Source organism: Anabas testudineus, unplaced genomic scaffold (genome assembly GCF_900324465.2).
Source record: "Anabas testudineus unplaced genomic scaffold, fAnaTes1.2 Contig272arrow_ctg1, whole genome shotgun sequence".
NCBI classification, from domain to species: Eukaryota; Metazoa; Chordata; class Actinopteri; order Anabantiformes; family Anabantidae; genus Anabas; species Anabas testudineus.
In genome coordinates, this window is record NW_022872812.1 from 1 (window position 1) to 17,596 (window position 17,596).

The 17,596-nt window shown below is 40.7% G+C and overlaps 1 protein-coding gene and 1 long non-coding RNA gene across 3 annotated transcripts; both read right to left on the bottom strand.

Annotated features, from left to right (window-relative positions):
* Positions 1-4,021: 4,021 nt before the first annotated feature.
* On the bottom strand, positions 4,022-4,433 carry LOC113161226. The gene is made up of 2 exons (XR_003298737.1): positions 4,178-4,433; positions 4,022-4,108 (listed from the first exon to the last, which is right to left on the bottom strand). It is a non-coding gene; the product is annotated as an uncharacterized LOC113161226 (long non-coding RNA).
* Positions 4,434-9,025: 4,592 nt separating this feature from the next.
* On the bottom strand, positions 9,026-11,263 carry LOC113161222 (microfibril-associated glycoprotein 4-like). 2 transcript variants are annotated; one of them, XM_026358691.1, is made up of 6 exons: positions 11,169-11,263; positions 10,912-11,067; positions 10,713-10,751; positions 10,520-10,616; positions 10,280-10,351; positions 9,026-9,812 (listed from the first exon to the last, which is right to left on the bottom strand). In XM_026358691.1, exons 1-6 carry the CDS (start codon positions 11,172-11,174, stop codon positions 9,556-9,558), a joined length of 627 nt encoding a protein of 208 aa, XP_026214476.1. In that variant the 5' UTR covers positions 11,175-11,263; the 3' UTR covers positions 9,026-9,555. The 2 variants fall into 2 exon arrangements, with proteins under 2 accessions (XP_026214476.1, XP_026214475.1); XM_026358690.1 differs by having other exon boundaries at positions 10,184-10,351.
* Positions 11,264-17,596: the final 6,333 nt, after the last annotated feature.

The following is a 17,596-nucleotide window of genomic DNA, read 5'->3' on the forward strand; positions in this document are numbered from 1 at the left end:
GATGCCAGGTTGGCCCAACAAACACCCTCTGTTGCTTCGGCAAAGGGCGACACGTGTTGGTTGCAGTTGTTTGAAACTGTTTGTTGATACATTTTGATGAATCGATATTGTGAACTGAATGATTTGTTGAACATGTGTGTGCATCCAGTGCAGGACACGTGATTGGTTTTTGAAGTGTGAACAAGAACCGCGGAACACGGGTGGTCATTTTTTTCTTTTCTGGGCGACGGTCTTTCTTTTGGTCTCGGCGGGTGGGTCTTTCTTCTTTTTTCTCACTTGTGAAAGAGGCGGGGAACAAGTTAGTGAGAGTTTTAGTTGATGTTTCCACAAACAGTTACACACAAGGACAACAAGTAGTTTTTTTAGTGATAAGTGTTTGTTTAGTTAAGTCAAGTGACCAGACCACAACACAAGTGTTTTTTAGTGATACACCCACAAGTGGGACCCACAAGTTTAGTTGATCACCACAAGTTTATGATGCTAGTGATGATGATAGTTAGTGATGAACACAGTTTAGTGATTGTTTAGTGTTGTGATGTCTTTTTCTTTTTAGACATAAACAGAGATTGAAAGCCTGGACAATCTTGACACTTGGGGGGACATGTCAACATGAGTCTGTCACTATTATAGCTATGCATTTGCTTTATTTTCCACACGAATCTTTTTTCTATTTTCATACAGGCTTTTAAAGAGTTTCCAACATATCTAAAATAATAACACTTTAATCTCTACTTTCTGCCAGATCACTGTGTGTCACATGGCTCCTAGGCAATGTTTTCCAGTAACAATAGTGCTTCAAACAACATGGAACATAATTTAAAGCTGAAAGTGTTCCATTTCCCAACCATAATAGGCTTGTGGTTCAAAACCATTTGGTTAGCTTACAACCAGCCATGATCTGGGGTCAGTTCAACCTAGAATCATCCCATCTTCAGAGCTGCAAAGTGAGCTTTTCTCTCATGCCTCTAAAGTCAGCTATCAAAATGGGACCAAGATGTGCTATATGTCAATATAAAGCTTAGAACTAGAACTTTATGTGGGCACAAAGTCAGATTGTCTAAGATCTACACAAACATATTTTCAGTCTGGTAAGTTTGTGTACATCACACTGATGCAAAACTGTAGGTATTGAGCAATCAGAATTAATTTTACCAAGATTGATGCATTTAAAACATGTCTAAGATCATTAAAAAGCTTCAAATGTTCCCTTTTCAACCATAATAGGCTTGTGGTTCAAAAACCATTTGGTTATCAACAACCAGCCATGATCTGTGGTCTGGTTCAGCTGATTTCATCCCATGTTAGAGCTGCAAAGTGGGCTTACTCTCAGGCCTCTACAGTCAGCTAGCAAGATGGGGACCAAGATGTGCTATACATGTGAAGAAATGGGACTGACATGGACCAAACAGGTAAGTACCAAAGGAAATATTTATTGACTAGAGGCAGGGACACGGGAAACCAAACAAACACTAACGAAGTACCAACATAAAGTGACCAGAAACCACAGGGGAACAAGGACTAACAAAATACATAAACAGAAGGACAAAGTATCAATTGAAAACACTGCAATAGCGCAGGCAGAAAAAACAACTGGCAAACTATACACACAAAGGACCCGGCTAAGTTAAAGGGCTAAACGGCACGAACTTCTTACCTACAGAATAAGATATACAAAGTAACAAACGAAACCACTGACAAGGGCAGGCAAAACACGAACAAAGACAAACCAAACAATACAAAGTAACAACGAAAAAAAGCACTGCATTAGCAGGCAAAAAGGCAAACTTACACCTGGGGAGAACAGTCCACAATCAAAAGAGAAGCAACTTGACGGACAGACAAACCAGAGTTATCGCGGAGACCAATGTAGGCACACGAACATGTGGAGAACACAACAAACCAGCAGTGGACAGAGGAATGAGGGAAGCTTATAAAACAAAGGGGGACACAGGTGAAATAAATAAGTCAATCAGGAGTCTAGTGAGTGGAGAAAGGCAGAACAAGGGAGACACAGGGACGAGAAAAAAACAAAAACAAAAAAAATTGACATGGATGAGGCCAGAATCCTGACAATAGACCAATATAAAGCATAAAATTAGACCTTTATGTGGGTACCAAGCCTGAATGTCTCAGAGAAACACAAACATATTTTCATCCTGGTGAGCTTGTGTACATCCTTCTTAACCAAAACTGCAGGTTTTGGGCAATCAGAATTCTTTTTACCAAGATTGATGCAAATAAACATGTCTAACATCACTAAAACGCTTCAAATGTTCTCTTTCCAACCATAATAGACTTGTGGTTCAAAAACCATTTGGTTAGCTACAACCAGCCATGATCTGGGGTCAGTTACAGCTCATTTCATCCCAGGTTAGAGCTGCAAACTCGGCTTTACTCTCAGGCCTCTAAAGTCAGGTAGCAAGGTGGGAAGAAGATGTGCTATACACCGAAATAAAGCTTAGAACTAGACCTTTATGTGGGCACCAAGCCTGATTGTTTCAGACCTTTACAAACATTTTTACAGCCTGGTGAGTTTGTGTACATCCTACTTAACCAAAACTGCAGGTTTCGTGCCATCCAAATTCATTTTTCCAAGATTGATGCAAACAAAACATATCTAACATCATTAAAAAGCTTCAAATGTTCTCTTTCCAACCATTATAGGCTTGTGGTTCAAAAACCATTTGGTTAGCTACAACCAGCCATGATCTGGGCTCTGGTTCAGTCCATTTCATCCCAGGTTCAGAGCTGCAAAGTGGGCTTTACTCTCAGGCCTATAAAGTCCGGTAGCAAGGTGGGAAGAAGATGTGCTATACACCAATATAAAGCTTAGAACTAGACCTTTATGTGGGCACCAAGAAGACACCAGATTGTCTCAGACTTAAACAAACATATTTACAGTCTGGTGAGTTTGTGTACATCACACTGATGCAAAACTTCAATTTTTAGGCAATCAGAATTCATTTTACCGTGATTGATGCCAACAAAACATATCTAACATCATTCAAATGCCACAGTGGTGGCTGTGAATGGTTCAGTAGTTAGAGCAGTTGTCTGCCAATCACTGGATCGTTGGTTTGATTCCCAGCTGCCATGTCACATGCCAAAGTGTCCTTGTGCAAGATGTTGAACTCCAAGTTGCCCATATTGAGTCAGAACAGCTGCATCAGTCAGCTCTTCCATCGGTGTGTGTGTGTGAGTGTGTGAATGACATGTAGTGTAAAGTGCTTTGAGTACCAGTTAGTTAGGAAAGAGCAATATAAGTGCAGAACATTTACCATTTCTACTGTCTTCCTTGCCTCTTTGTCAGCCCAACTCCCATGAAATGCCTTCCATTCTCTATGTGGATGAATTCAGCACGCTTTTCATTTCCTCTGTGCAGCTAACCATCAGCTGTGGCTGTGGACCTGGAAACATCCAGCATCTCTTTGCAGGGAGTTAAATGTGTTCACCACCTTAATCCTCCAGCAGCTACTTAGCATGAATTTTGTTGGATTTGAACTTCATCTGTGCTGTAGATTTTCCATGCTCTATTTTCATGTTTCAACTGTTGTTTTATTTTTTTGATGTTTGTACAGATTTAACAATTCAAATGCACCTTTAACATAAAGTCATTAAACCAACTAGACATTAATACAACAGGTTTCAAAAGGTTAGTTAACTGCCAGATTGCACATTACACCACATAACACGCACATTTTCTGCAAATGACAATTTCTATTCACTTTTCTAGACATTCTCTCTCTCATTCACAGTATTGACAGGTAGGTATTGCACTTGCTTCTCCTGTACAGTTTACAAAATAAACATAAAATATACCATATTTAATTAGTAACAAATTTAGAGTCATTTGTAATTTAGCAGGAAATAATTTTTCTTCCTCCAAATTGCATCAATTTGTTAATAATTGTACACTATTATAAACCTCTGGCATTTGGTGAACAAGCATTTTTACAAGCTTGATCCATCTGTTGGCGCGTGTGGTGCTCCATGAGGCCAAGAAATGGAGGCAAAACTGAAGTGAAAGAAATAAGTTTATTACAGGAATATATTGCAAAGGGGGGCCGGGAGCCAGGTAATCCGGGGTCTCACAGGTGAGCAGGTAGGTCTAAGAGGAGAGAGAGACAATCAGGTCATGTACCAGAGCGGGGTGTACTGAAAGGTCGTGGTTACTCACAGAAAGGAGATGGAGCTCTGATAGATGCTTCCAGTGTGTAGGTGGCTGCCGCCGAGAGATTGTGGCAGGCGGACTACAAAGATGGCCGCAGCCAGCCGGAAGCCCGGTGCGAAGGTCGGAGGGTGGAGATTCACTTCCGGTAATGGCCGCCGTCACGAGTAGCGGCCGGCTGCAACTACTGAGAAACACACTGGAGCCCGGAACAAGGTGGGTTAGTAACAGTGACAAAAAACTCACTGAGAAATAAAGGCTGAGCCCAGCCAGTTCTTTACAGTGTTTATTGTAGTTATTGCTACTGGATAAAAGCTTTTCTTAAATCTGTCAGTCCTAGTTTTGATGGACCTGAACCTTCTCCCTGATGGCAACAGTTCAAAGAGAGAGTGTCCAGGGTGTGTAGTGTCCTTGAGAATGGTTTGAGCTTTTTTGAGGCAGCAGGAACTGTGAAGTTCTTCTAGAGGGAGGAGTGGGGAACCGGTGATCCTCTGTGCTGTTTTGATCACTCTCTGGAGAGCTTTCCTCTGAGCCACTGTACATCTGCTGAACCACACAGGAACACAGTATGTAAGGATGCTCTCAATAGAGCATCGATAAAAGGACACCAGCAGTCTCTGGGAGATGTTGTTCTTCCTAAGTACCCTTAGGAAGTGCAGTCTCTGCTGGGCCTTTCTTATCAGCTCAGAGGTATGTACTCCCCAGGTTAAATCCTCCTCTATGTGGACCCCCAAGAAGCGGAAGTGTGAATTATCCTATTCTGGTTGTTTTGCACCAACAATAAATCCTAAACAAAATGTTTTTGTAATTTAGTAAAATACCTGATTTATCTCATGTACCATCCCTCCTGTTGAGACATGGCTCAAAATTGGATTTAGAGAAGGATGGATTAGTTTTGTGATCACAAACAGGTGCTATCAGGGTTTTTCTCCGCATCTTGTTTAAACTAGTACTCTTGTTCAGTCTTGGGGGGGAATTATCTTGGTTATTTGTATTAATTTGACCTGAATCTCTAAGTTTTACATTTCAAAACTAGTTAAACTTATATTTAAGTTGTAGGGACAGAACTTATAAACTTAAAGTTAAAAAAAAACTCATGTTTATAACTTAGAAATTATGGTGTTAATCGATAATTTCTTAGTGTTCGCTCAGCTCATTAAAGTTGAGTTGATGAAATACAAAGCTAAACACAATATTAGATTTCTCAGCATGTATTTGTCAAGTAATGATTTTGAGAAACTGTTCTTCTTAGGTATTTAGAGAAAATGGTAATCATAGAACTTTCTATGTGTCTGTAGTACACACACATTAAATCACGGTTGTTTACTTTCACACCAGTATAAACTATTAGGACCATGATAGAGATGGGTGTCAAATTCATTCTGTACCCCAGTACTTACAGTACCAAGCAGAAGCCAGTATTTTAAGTTTGATACAGTATCATGGTTGCTCTACTCAGTTTGAAGAGTTACTTCAGAATAACTGAGAAAACTATATAAACTTGTTGTGCAAGTTAACAAAACTGGGGACATTTTAAATATTAGAGCAAAGTGACATAACAATACAACAGTAAAGTCAAAGTAACCTAACTTGTTCCATGAACTAATAAACCTGAATCAACTAAACCAAAAACATAGGTTTACACAGCAGACAATACATCAAGATAACTTTTAGGTGTCTTAGAAGAACAAATTGCATTTGTTAACTTGATAAAGCCACCTTTGAAGTTGAAACTACTACTGTTCCCTCTTCAGTGGTTAAGACAAAGTTGTTATCAAAAGATCATTTCTGTTCTATTTATATATACATATATACTGCCTTTTTAACTGTCGACAGTTAAATTATTGAGCTTACATTTGTGTTTTGGGTACAAAGTCTGTCTCAGGTGAAGTGGATATTCTTTAGGAGGAAGAAAAGGATAATTAATAAAAATGTCAATGAAATCATTCTTCTATACTAAGATCATAGGCTATCCTCTCTTATCCTAATAAAAGTTCATCAATTTCCCAAAAGATTTATTGAAAACATGTTGTTTTTTGTTTTTAAGTACACAATGCACATGAAGGACACAGCAATGGCTTTATGATGCCAGCATTAGTCTTTATCCCAGCAGCCACTTCTCTCCCTCTGCTTCCAGTCACTAATTGCACATTGGCCTCACCTGTGTCCCCCTCTCTCTACCTAAACTCTCCTCAGTCCTTTCCTCCCTGTCAGATTGTCGTCGTTTACCTGCTGGTGGTAAATGAAGCCTCATGAAGCACTTTGAGTCTTTACTAACAATTGTGTCAAACGATTCAAAGCTTCAAGACCTCAGTGACGGTGACATCTGGTGGACAACTGAAGCCATAGCAACCTCTAAAGGGCACGACTGAAGCTCTGGCACTGTTTCAATCCTATGACAGCAATAAAAGAAAAGTCAGTGTGGTTCATTCAATTGTTTGGTTCATTCATACAAATAATGATTATATAGTCATTACAATAAAATATGCAGATGCTCTCTCCCATTTTCTAAAACACATTCCAGATTAACCCAAACAATCAATGCAAATTATAAGATGGGTTAAATGTTAGTTAAGGGTTCATTAGCGTTTATTATCCCTAACATGATTAGAGATCCTTCCTACTTTGGAAATGATCAGTGTTTGAATTCAGAAGCAAACAATTTAGTTGTCTTCACAAGTTTTTATTGAGAAATATAAAATTTTCTACTGTCGCAGGCTTCAGTCTAAGATGGAATGACATCGAAGCGCAAGTCCAGATTTCCTTCACGTCGGTGTAGAAACATTGCAATCAAATCAATGGCATTGTGTCAAGTAAAGTGGCGGATGACGTCGTCATTTGAAAAAAATCATCACGTGACAGGGGATTGTTATTGCACAAGTTCTTACATTAAAGGCAGCTGCTGTTGCTAGTGCAGTGGGAAAGACAACAGGGATCATAACGCATCTGTTCACAAAGTCAAAGAACCGAGTGAGCGCTGATGTCGGAATTACAGGTATGTGTGTTCAAAACCTTGGTGTTTGGTCTCATGATGCCGTTTGACAAGACAGTTTGTGAACATATCAGACACTGGTTTAGTTCAGTGGGTAATATGTGTAATTTATATTTATCTCTTGCTTTTTCAGTCTAACCGTCACTTTATCAACTTTCTCCTCTCTGTCGTCTGTGTCTCTCCTCTTTTTCTCTCTGTTTTTACCGTCTTTCTTTATTAATTCCTTTCCAACCTCAAACTTTCCCTCATCTACTGTTGAGTCGCTAAGAATCGATTAGCTAAGTGACGTCACGTGGGAACGCTTAACTTGCATTCAATTGGCCAATGCGTTCTCGCCTCCACTAAAAAACTACCGTAAAGATCGCAATAGCTGCGCTGATTAAATTTAAAGTGTCCCGCTAGATTTGGAATTTAAACGTTCTGTTTGGACTTTTAGAAGAAATTTAATTTTGTGATTGTTTAATGTTTTGTGCTGACTCAGCTGAACTCTAAAACGTGTTTATCTATGCAATTGAGTGTTCAGAAAACTCAGGATGCTCAGTGAACCCAGATAAGTGTTGACAGCATCACTTAAGAACAATACCTCATTGTCTTGTTAAGATGATGTGTTGACCTTTTCTTGATGAGGTCTGAGTAAGCGTAAAGTTAGTAAATCCGATTTGTAGAAAGTCTGTTTACGCCTTCAAGCACACATAGAAAAAGAAGCATGTGGACATAGAGATTCAGAGTTGTCATGTACCACACGTTATGTGTACAGCTCTCCCCGGGTGACGAATAAAACAACAAAGACAAACTGACTTTTCTCTCATCATTCTTTTTTTGGATGAGGATCAGCACGAATTTCAAAATTTCCTCCACAGTCTGTAGCTCCGGGTCCGTATGGGACAGCTTCTGGGTCCTGATCCGGACCGCGGTCCGCCTTGTTAGTGACCCCTGCTGTAGATCATTCTGAATTAATTTCAGTAATTAAGTCCTCTAAACCATCAACATGTCTCTTACACCCCCTTAGACTTCTATATTAGATCAGATCAATCTATCTTTACGAACACATTACACAGACTGGAACATGTCATTGGGATCAAATGAACAGCACTAGGGTGGTTTCTATCAGATAGATTTCAGTTTGTACATGCTAATAATGAATCTTTCATGCATGACAAAATTATCTACGGTCGTTGTGTGTGTAGAGTAATAACAGACAGAATATGTTCTTTTCCTTCAGCCAGAACTTAAACGTCTGCTGATAACCTACCTGCTCCTCCATCAGTGAATCCAGACACATTCAGTTTGTATCCATCACACTCTCCACTGATGGAGAACGAGGAGTAACGAACAAATGCTTTTTTCCCATCTAAGTCCTGCATGCCGACTGCAGCTCGTACTTTCTCTGGTGTGTCAGGTAGCGGATGTTGTCCAGACCTGGACACACACAAAGATGTAGAAAGTGCAGTTATTTGTTTTTGACTCCAAGAATATAGAACACATATATTTTAACGTCCTGTTTGTGGTTTTTCACAACAGAATTTATTTTTAAACACAGTGAATTTCATGTAGTAACAAGTCAGTCTGGTTTAAGGTCTCACCGAGCCAGTACTCTCCAGCAGGGTCACCGAACCCAAACTGGTCTGTAGAAGTTCACTGTACCGTCCATCCTCCTCTGGAATACCAGGGGACAGGTTGTTGTTTCCAGACAACAAAGTGATGATTTATTGAGCACTGGTTATGTACATATTTGATTAAGAATAGGATTGAGTCATGAAAAGTGTATTAAGTTTGTGAACCCTCTGGAATTTTCTATATTTCACTATAATTCCTGCAGAAACTAAAGAGTGATCTGATTTTTGTAGCAGTTCTATAACTAAAAAAGTTATTTGTTTGAAAACTTGGACAAATCCATGTTGAATTTCAGTTCACTTACTTTTCCAGCAGCACTTTGAATGTTGAATTGATGAAGGCAGTTGTTTCCTAAATTTCTATGATTTTATTTAAAAAATATTTTACAAAGAGAATTAAAGGGTCAGAATGATTAGAGCCTACACGAACAGAGGGAAAGAAGAAGGAACACAAACACATCAAGGAAGCACTCAAAACCTGTGGTTATGCAAACTGGGTCTTTGTCAAATGCACAAGAAGGAAAAAACAGAAGAACAAATGTTGCTGCAGTATGTGAAAAGGTCGTATTACAGAGTCCTGGAACATTTCAAGCCCTTTAATACACTGAGACAGAGGCTACCGACAAAACATCCAGATGTCTGCAGAGCGCTGTAGCAGCTGCAGTAGATTATTTTTACACAGTCGCCTCATCCTTCTTCATATGAGGGCAGCGTGTTGTTTCTAAAGATCAATACTTGATAGATCGACGTCAGATCTTCTGCTGTCTGTTTGTTCTGGACATTTACTGCACAAGACGGATCTTCATGTTGATGCTCTTGAGGGAGTAGTTATGATGACCCTTAAACTGGTACCACTCCACTCCAACAGCATACAGAGTACCATCAGCCCCCCAGCGATAAGCGCCGTTAGGGTTTGCAAAGTGGCAGCTGTTGTACCAGAACGCCCCCATGAATGATCTGGCACAGTTGTTGGCCCAAGAGTCTTGGTCTTTGTCGAAGGTGGAGAACTTCTGTCCGCTGTGATAAGTCAGGGCGTCTCCTACAAAAACATTTAAAGTCACAAATGAACTGAAGGCAGCACAGTTTGTCACTGGTTTGTCTTGCTCTTTTTACAGGGGAAAATAAAACCACCTGTGGGTTAACCAACACAGTGAGGCCTGTTTCTACTGTCATACTTCATTTGGTTTTCATTGCTTGAAAAAAATCACCATGACACAAGTTAATGAAGAGAGATGAGCTGAGGTGATTCTCTCTGTTAATCCTGGAACTCTTTTCATTTTCCACGTATTTTATTCTTCCACCAGTAATGAAGATGCTGCTGAACATTAATCTGTTTCTAGGTATCAACATATCATAGATGTATCATCTAATCATAGTGAAAAAAGATAGGACCTGTTTCTGATAACGCACCTGCTCCTCCATCAGTGAATCCAGACACATTTAGTTTGTATCCATCACACTCTCCACTGATGGAGAACGAGGAGTAACGAGCAAACGCTTTTTTACCATCAAAGTCCTGCATGTCGACCAGCAGCTCGGACTTTCTCTGGTTTGTCAGGTAGTAGATGTTGTCCAGACCTGGACACACACAAATTTAAGACTTGGTTTGATCCTGTCCATCAAGTCTACAGAGATGGTAAATGTCAGCATAAAACTAAAACAAGTGAACAGGACATGCTGCTGTATTTGTACTTTCTACACAGTGAATTTCATGTAGTAAGAAGTCAGTCTGGTTTCAGGTCTCACCGAGCCAGTACTCTCCAGCAGGGTCACCGAACCCAAACTTGTAGTAATCCCAGGGTCTGTAGAAGTTCACTGTACCGTCCATCCTCCTCTGGAACACCTGGGGACAGGTTGTTGTTTCCAGACAACAAGATGATGATTTATTGTGACAGTCCAACAGGAAGTGTTCTTACTGATGTTCAGTTCAAATACTCACCGTCCATCCTCCTCCTGATGAGTCCATGTCACAGTACACCTACACACACACACATTTATTAGTTAGGATCTAAAACCACATCCCCTACTACAAACTACTTGTTAGTGTGTTTCTGTCAGAATCCGTCCTCGTGGTCTCATCTTTACACCGTCTTCTTCTTCTAGACATTAACCTGTCTCCCAGAAAGGACGGAGTTTACCTGGACAGCTGACCTTTCTCCAAGAGGATAGATGGTGTACACTCCACTGGGTGAGCTGTTGTCTCGTTCACGGATGTCGCTGCAGTCAACTGGTCTGTAGAGCTCTGAGCAGCTGGTCAACAGTGGAGCCAGCAGGAGGAAGAGGACTGGTACTGTCTGGAACAGAGGACATGTTGTCATTTGTTTTGATAGAATCATTGGACAAACTTCAAATACAAAGTGAGACACTGCTGAGGACGTTGACAACATAAAGCTACCTTCATTGTTAGAGTTCAGCCGATTAATGTGAAGTCGGTGAGTCATGTGGAGGGTCCACTGTCTCTCAGCTGTATTTATGTTCCAAAGATCAACACGTGACTGAGCAGCTGCTGTTTCACAACCATACAGCACTTTGGTAAATGGGGAAAAATTTGCTCCACGCGCTCCAGTGTGAATACAGTACTCATGGATTGTATAACACTGAAGAAACCTAAATGTGTTGTCCTCCTTCGCTGTGAGGACTCACTCACTTTGTGATAAAACTATTGAAAGACATTATTTCATTTAAAAAATGTCACAGTATATTAAAAACTCAACAACTCAGTTTACAGAGTCCAAGGTGGTGTCTTCAGAAGTTTTGTTTTGATGGACCAACCGCTCAGAATCCAAAGATCCTCAGTTAAAATAGTTTGGTTAATTCAGTTTGGTTATGACCTGCTTGTTAAAAATTCTGGTAAACAGTTTGATTTTTTTCCAGAAAATCACAGAGTTGGCTCAGTAGTGTCCTTAGCTATGGCTCCATGAAGCACTGGTTATGTACATATTTGAGTAAGAATAGGATTGAGTCATGAAAAGTGTTGCAAGTTTGTGAACCCTCTGGAATTTTCTCTATTTCACTATAAATCCTGCAGAAACTAAAGCATAATCTGTCACAAGCTGGAGGAAGGACTTCATGGCCAGAGACAACACAGGACAAGACTAAATAATCAATCTTTATTTATAAAGGACAGAACAACAGTAAATCAATGAATTAAACAGTCACTAGATGACGTAGGGTGAGTATGGTGGTCTGGGTGGAAACCAGAAGTGACGTCACGACCAAGATGGCCAACCAACGGAGATCACATGGACAAATTGGAGGACAATGGAGAAGGTTCATGTGTAACAAGATTATCACAGAAGCGCCATGAGAATACAGTCTAATCCAATGAAATCCAATGTCAAAACCAGGTGTGATGATACAGGTACAGGTCTGGTACTGTGAGCAGGGGGAATGACGGGGACAAACAAACTCACAGCACCAGGGGGTCAGGCAAGAGAAGGGGTCCAGAGCAGGCAGAGTCTGAAAAATCCAAAACAAGTCAGTCCACAAGAAACACTAGATAGTGTCCAGGAGTTAAGAACAGACTATCTGGCAGGGGAGAAAGGTGAGCAGGCCGGTATTTATAGTGTAGGGGAAACCAGGTGTAGTCAATTAGGTGAGTGAATGTAGTCAGAGTGGGAGGAGGAAACAGGAAGTTGTCAAAATAAGGGCATGGAGGAAATACAAGCCGCAACGAGGCTGAAATCATGACATGCTCTGATTTTCGTAGCAGTTTTCATGTTTTCATGCTCTCATCTTTAAGTCAACACCCTTGTCTATTAAAGGTACAATGAGCAATGTGTAGCATCATCTAGTGGTGTTGCAGGTTGAATCCAGCTGAAAGTATTGCACTGACTATATCTGAAACTTCTCACGAGGCTGATTATGCTTCATTCTTTGTTATCGTCTTCCAAGCAGTGTTACAGGATCACCAACTTTAAACTGCTGCTGCTTCCACATAAAAACACACACCTCCCACTCTAGAGCCCCCGTTTGGTTTGTCCTGTCTGAGCTACTGTAGAAACACAACAGCCTGACGCCTTATGTTGATATAAAATCTTATTTTTATTTTCAGACGTTCACACAGTTGTCTGCTGATTATAAGTCTCTCTAAATCTTACAGCACAGTTAACACCTTTAAACAAAAACCTGTCTTCCAGTTTACCTGGACCGCTGACCTTTCCCCAGGAGGATAGATGGTGTACACACCGCTGAATGAGGTCTTGTTCTGTTGATGGATGTCACTGCAGTCATCTGGTGTGAGGAGCTCTTTGCAGCTGGTCAACAGTGGAACCAGGAGGAGGAAGAGGACTGGTACCGTCTGGAACAGAGGAGATTCATGACCGATCAACAAATGAAGACTCCACAGCATCATATTGTTGTGTGAAGTGTTTGTCAAGAGGAAACTGAAAGAAGTCAATACTTTCTTTACAAGAGGCCTCAGCGTCACACAGTGAACATTACGGTAAATTCACTGTCACCAAACTTAACAACATGTGTTTCTCTTTCTAGAAAGGGGTTTGATTCGTCAAACACACACTTTGATTCATTAGACTCTTTCTGGGCTACTGTGGAAACATGACACGACTTCTTTTAAGCTATTAAGTACGTAGACACAATATTTGCTATTTTTGGGTTCATTCTTACACCTGCACCTTTAGTAGGGACATGACGACCCTCAACATAGGGTCCGACTGAAGGAACATAGCACGCTCTGGGGTAAAAACTGTAGGTATGAAAGGCAGGAGACTCTATCCTGTGCAAATGGAAGAAGTCAGATTCCAGCTCACTAACTTACCTTCATTGTCACAAATCTGAAGAAACAAACAGAACGTGGGTCTGTCAGACACTGAAGATACAAAAGGAACAACAGTCAGATGTAGTTCAGTCAGTAAACAGATGAAGCTGAAGCTGATTTGACACACAATGAGAAAAAAATAGTTCTGTTTTCAGCAGGTTTTTGAAATTTGTGTTCAGAGGTGGGTAGGGATGGAGGCCAGGATGAGGGAGTTCAGGTTCAGAAAGAAAGGAGTTCAGAAAAATAAAATACAGTGATGTCTCCTGGTTCAATTCTCACCTGTGTGAACTCACCTGCAGCTGGAGCTGAAGAGACTTTGTCTTCACTTCAGAGGAAACAGACAAACTGCTGCTTCTCACGCAGTCTGAAAAACTCTCACAGCTTAACTTTGTATATATACAGAGACAAACACGCCACAGCAACATTTAAAAAACATTTGTAGTTTCACTTTCTAAATCTGCGATGGTGACAAACAGATCTAGAGGATTGACGATCGTTTAACAGGTGCATCACACGTACACACGGACAGAATAAGAGCATAATGTCATGTGGTTGCGGAAGAATAAAATGTTTAATTTAGTGTATATATAACGTTTATCTGTAAGTCAGAGGTGGTTGGATTAATATTTTTCTCTGTAACTGTTTAAATAAGCTAAAACATGATTTCCTAAAACAAAAAAATTACACTTACTGATTTACTAAGTGAAATGATCCATTTTAAATGTGCGTGTTCATCTCTACATACACATGAAACAAGACAATCGTGTTTCAGGATTAAAGACACCAGCGTCTGTGTGAAGAAGCTTTGTTTCTTTCGATTCAAGGGAACAAAATCAAATCAAAGTGCAACAGAAATGAGTTTTCCTCACACCTTCATACCACAGGTGTCAGCAGGATAATGCTCCCTGCAACAGTAGCTGACGTAGTTGCACTGAAAATCCTCCATCCTTTGTTGGAACTGCCCCCCTCAGTGAAAGTGGATCCTGCTGTGATACAAGTCTGCAGCTGCTGCACTAAAGTGTCCTGAAGATAAACTCCCTACTTTAACGTATTCTCCACCTCAAGCCGTGTGATGCAGACCTGCAATCCTTAAGGCTGAATAGTTGAAACCCGACCTCATTTGTGTGCTTTGAAACCTGGACATCTGGCTTTTTGTGCCAACATGTTGATCTTGGCACACATTCCCAAGCAGCTTGATGACTGTGCCTGTAAAATCTCACTCTCCACACTGAGAAGCAGACAGGCCTCAGCCAGTTGTTAATGATACTGGAAGACTTGAGTTCAGCCCAGAGGAAGGGAAGATACAGGTCTACTGTCTCAATGAGCAGTTTGTTCCGAGGTGTGCTGCCTCTGGCTGCATGTGCGTCCCGTACAAGTGGAACAACGTTTGCTGATCTGTGAGCATGTTTGAGGAGAGGCTGATGAATCTGGCTTTAAACACTGAAGAAGCTTCAACTACAAAAAAACTGTAAAAACTGTCAATCTTTAAAGATCTTCCCAAACAAGTTTAGCTGTCGTCTTTAATTTAAATTTTCTGTCAGGTTGGTACAAATGTTTGACATGTTCAAAGTCTAGAGGGCGACCACTGCTAAGAGAACCACTGTACTGTGAGTACAATGTGCTGCTGCTTGTTTTTAACTCACCCGGCCGTCCACTGGAGAATCTGGACTCTTGCAGTTTGTCCTTCACGGGGATGGAGGGCTGGTGAGTGTCCATGTTGAGCAGCAGCTCGTAGTTTTGCTGATTTGATGGCGTGAAGACCTGTTCTAGTACAAGTTCAACCTAACCTGCTTCAATGTGAATTATGAATTAGTTTTGAACAACATTGTTTTTTATCATGAATCCATTCAAGGTGAATAATCATAGATTCTTTCAGCTGTTTGTATGTATTTGTTCAGAAGAATGATTGGACTCCCCTGCTCAGTGGTTGGGGCAGTGGCAGGTTTTAAACAGGTTGCCAGGCTTTGGGAACAGGAGGACCTTTTCTTAACCACTGGAGGAAATTGAAGCATTTGGCTCCTTCTACTGGTCGAGATGAGAGTTAGTCAGAGTCAAAGTGGTCTTTATTATTTCATCAAGCAAAGTTCACGACCTCACGAGGAATGAAAACAACTTTACATTTTTATTTAAAGTCCTTTTTTCACAGTGCTTGACTGGCGTTTCTTTAATTATGTGTTTATTTATTTTGAGATGCAAAAAACGTGCAATAAAATTCCACAAAATGCCTCTTACGTTTCAAATCCCATGCCATTTCAGAAATCCGTCACGTGGTGCCTCCATACACGCAAAAATCCTCCCAGAGTACTCAATACACACTTCAAAGCCTCGACATGAAGGGGGACACAGTAAGAGTTGATACTGATACTGAGCCAATAAATAAAGAATGAGGAAATAAAGAGAAGGGATGGGACACGAAAATGTATTGGATCAACGATGAAAAGTGAATTCAGGTAAAGGTCGGAAAGGTACCATCAAGTAAACATGAAGGAGGTGTTGTTAGTGTCATATGCTGCACTCGGTTTGTGATTGTGATGAATGATCTAATGATGTTTCACCTAATTTTTATTAAAGATATTTAATTACTGATGATGGGGCATTAAGAACGAAAGAACTTTCAAACGACAGGAGAAGATAAAGTTGAAACAGGGACTGAAGTTCCCTGAAGCAAGTGAAAGCAGCAATATGAGAGTGTTACTAGTTATAATTATGGTGTCTGACGTTAATGAGACTGTTAAAGCCCGCTATGAAAACCAGCAGGAATCTCTGATTAGTTTGTCTGTGAGCACTAGGTGTCAGTGATTCATTGAACACATCAGATCACATCAGCTTTTCATTTATTGTCAGACGTTGAAACAACAGCTGCTCACACACAGTCGAACCTGGACTTTAGCTAAGATTGAAATGATTATGATCTCTTTAAAATCATCTTCTCAGACTGTGTCTTTCTAGAGAACATGTCAGATCTGCTGCTGTCTGTCCTGGACATTTACTGCACAGGACGGATCTTCATGCTGATGCTCTTCAGAGAGTAGTTATTCCCCCTCCAATGAGTCCACTCCACTCCAAGAGCATGCAGAGTACCATCAGCCCCCCAGCGATAAACCCCATTGGGGTTTGCATAGTGACAGTGTTACAAACAGGGACGGACAGGACTGACAGGGACCAAACAGGTACGAACAAAAGTAAATTTATTAGCAAAAGGCAGGGGACACAGGGAACTAACATGAACTAACAAAGTACCAAATAAAACACTGTGGAAACACAGGCAAAAACTCAAACCATAACTCTGACAACATACAAAGTACCAACCAAAAACCACGCACTAATGCGGACATGAAACTAACAAACTAAATGCACAAAGTGACAAACCAAAATCACTGCGCAAGGCAGGCAAACAGGAACAAACATACAAAACTAACAGGACAAAGTATCAACTAGAAATGCTGCATAAACGCAGACCAAACAAATCAAACCTACAAACCAAAAACAGACAGGTGCCTCACAGACAAACAAACGAACGAACAGACTGACCAGTTTAGTGAAGGAGTAGTGTGCAGCATAAATGAATGACAAACGAACCAACCAGAGATGAATCAATGTCGGCATGAGAGGGCAATGAGCATAAAACCAGCAAACGAACTAAACAGAGGAAATGCAGAGAACAGCGTGTATAATGTCAACAAACCAGCAATTTGACTGAGGAGTGCTTATAAACCAGAGGGATGACGAGGTGAAATGAGTCAGTAATTAGTCCAGAGTGTGGAGAGTGGGGGAAGAGGAAGTCCATGTATGGGTGTGTGGCAGGAGAGTGAGACAGAACAAAACCAAACCAAACCAAAAGACTGGGGCAGAGGGAGGAACTGTAACAGACAGTCTTTGTACCAGAACCCTCCCAGGTAAAATCTGGCACAGTTTCTGGAATGAAGGTCTTGGTCTTAATCAAAGGTGGTGAACTTCTGTCCATTGTGAAACTCCAGGCTGTCTCCCATAGAAACACAAATGTTTAATCACAACATTAATGATACTACAACAACTTTACTACAAGT

Coding starts and splice junctions, on each gene's coding strand:
- LOC113161222 (XM_026358690.1), bottom strand. Junction 10,752..10,911: donor GAGAAAGGTCAGCTGTCCAG/GTAAACTCCGTC, acceptor GTGTGTGTGTAG/GTGTACTGTGACATGGACTC. Junction 9,813..10,183: donor ATTCACTGATGGAGGAGCAG/GTGCGTTATCAG, acceptor ATGTTTTTGTAG/GAGACGCCCTGACTTATCAC.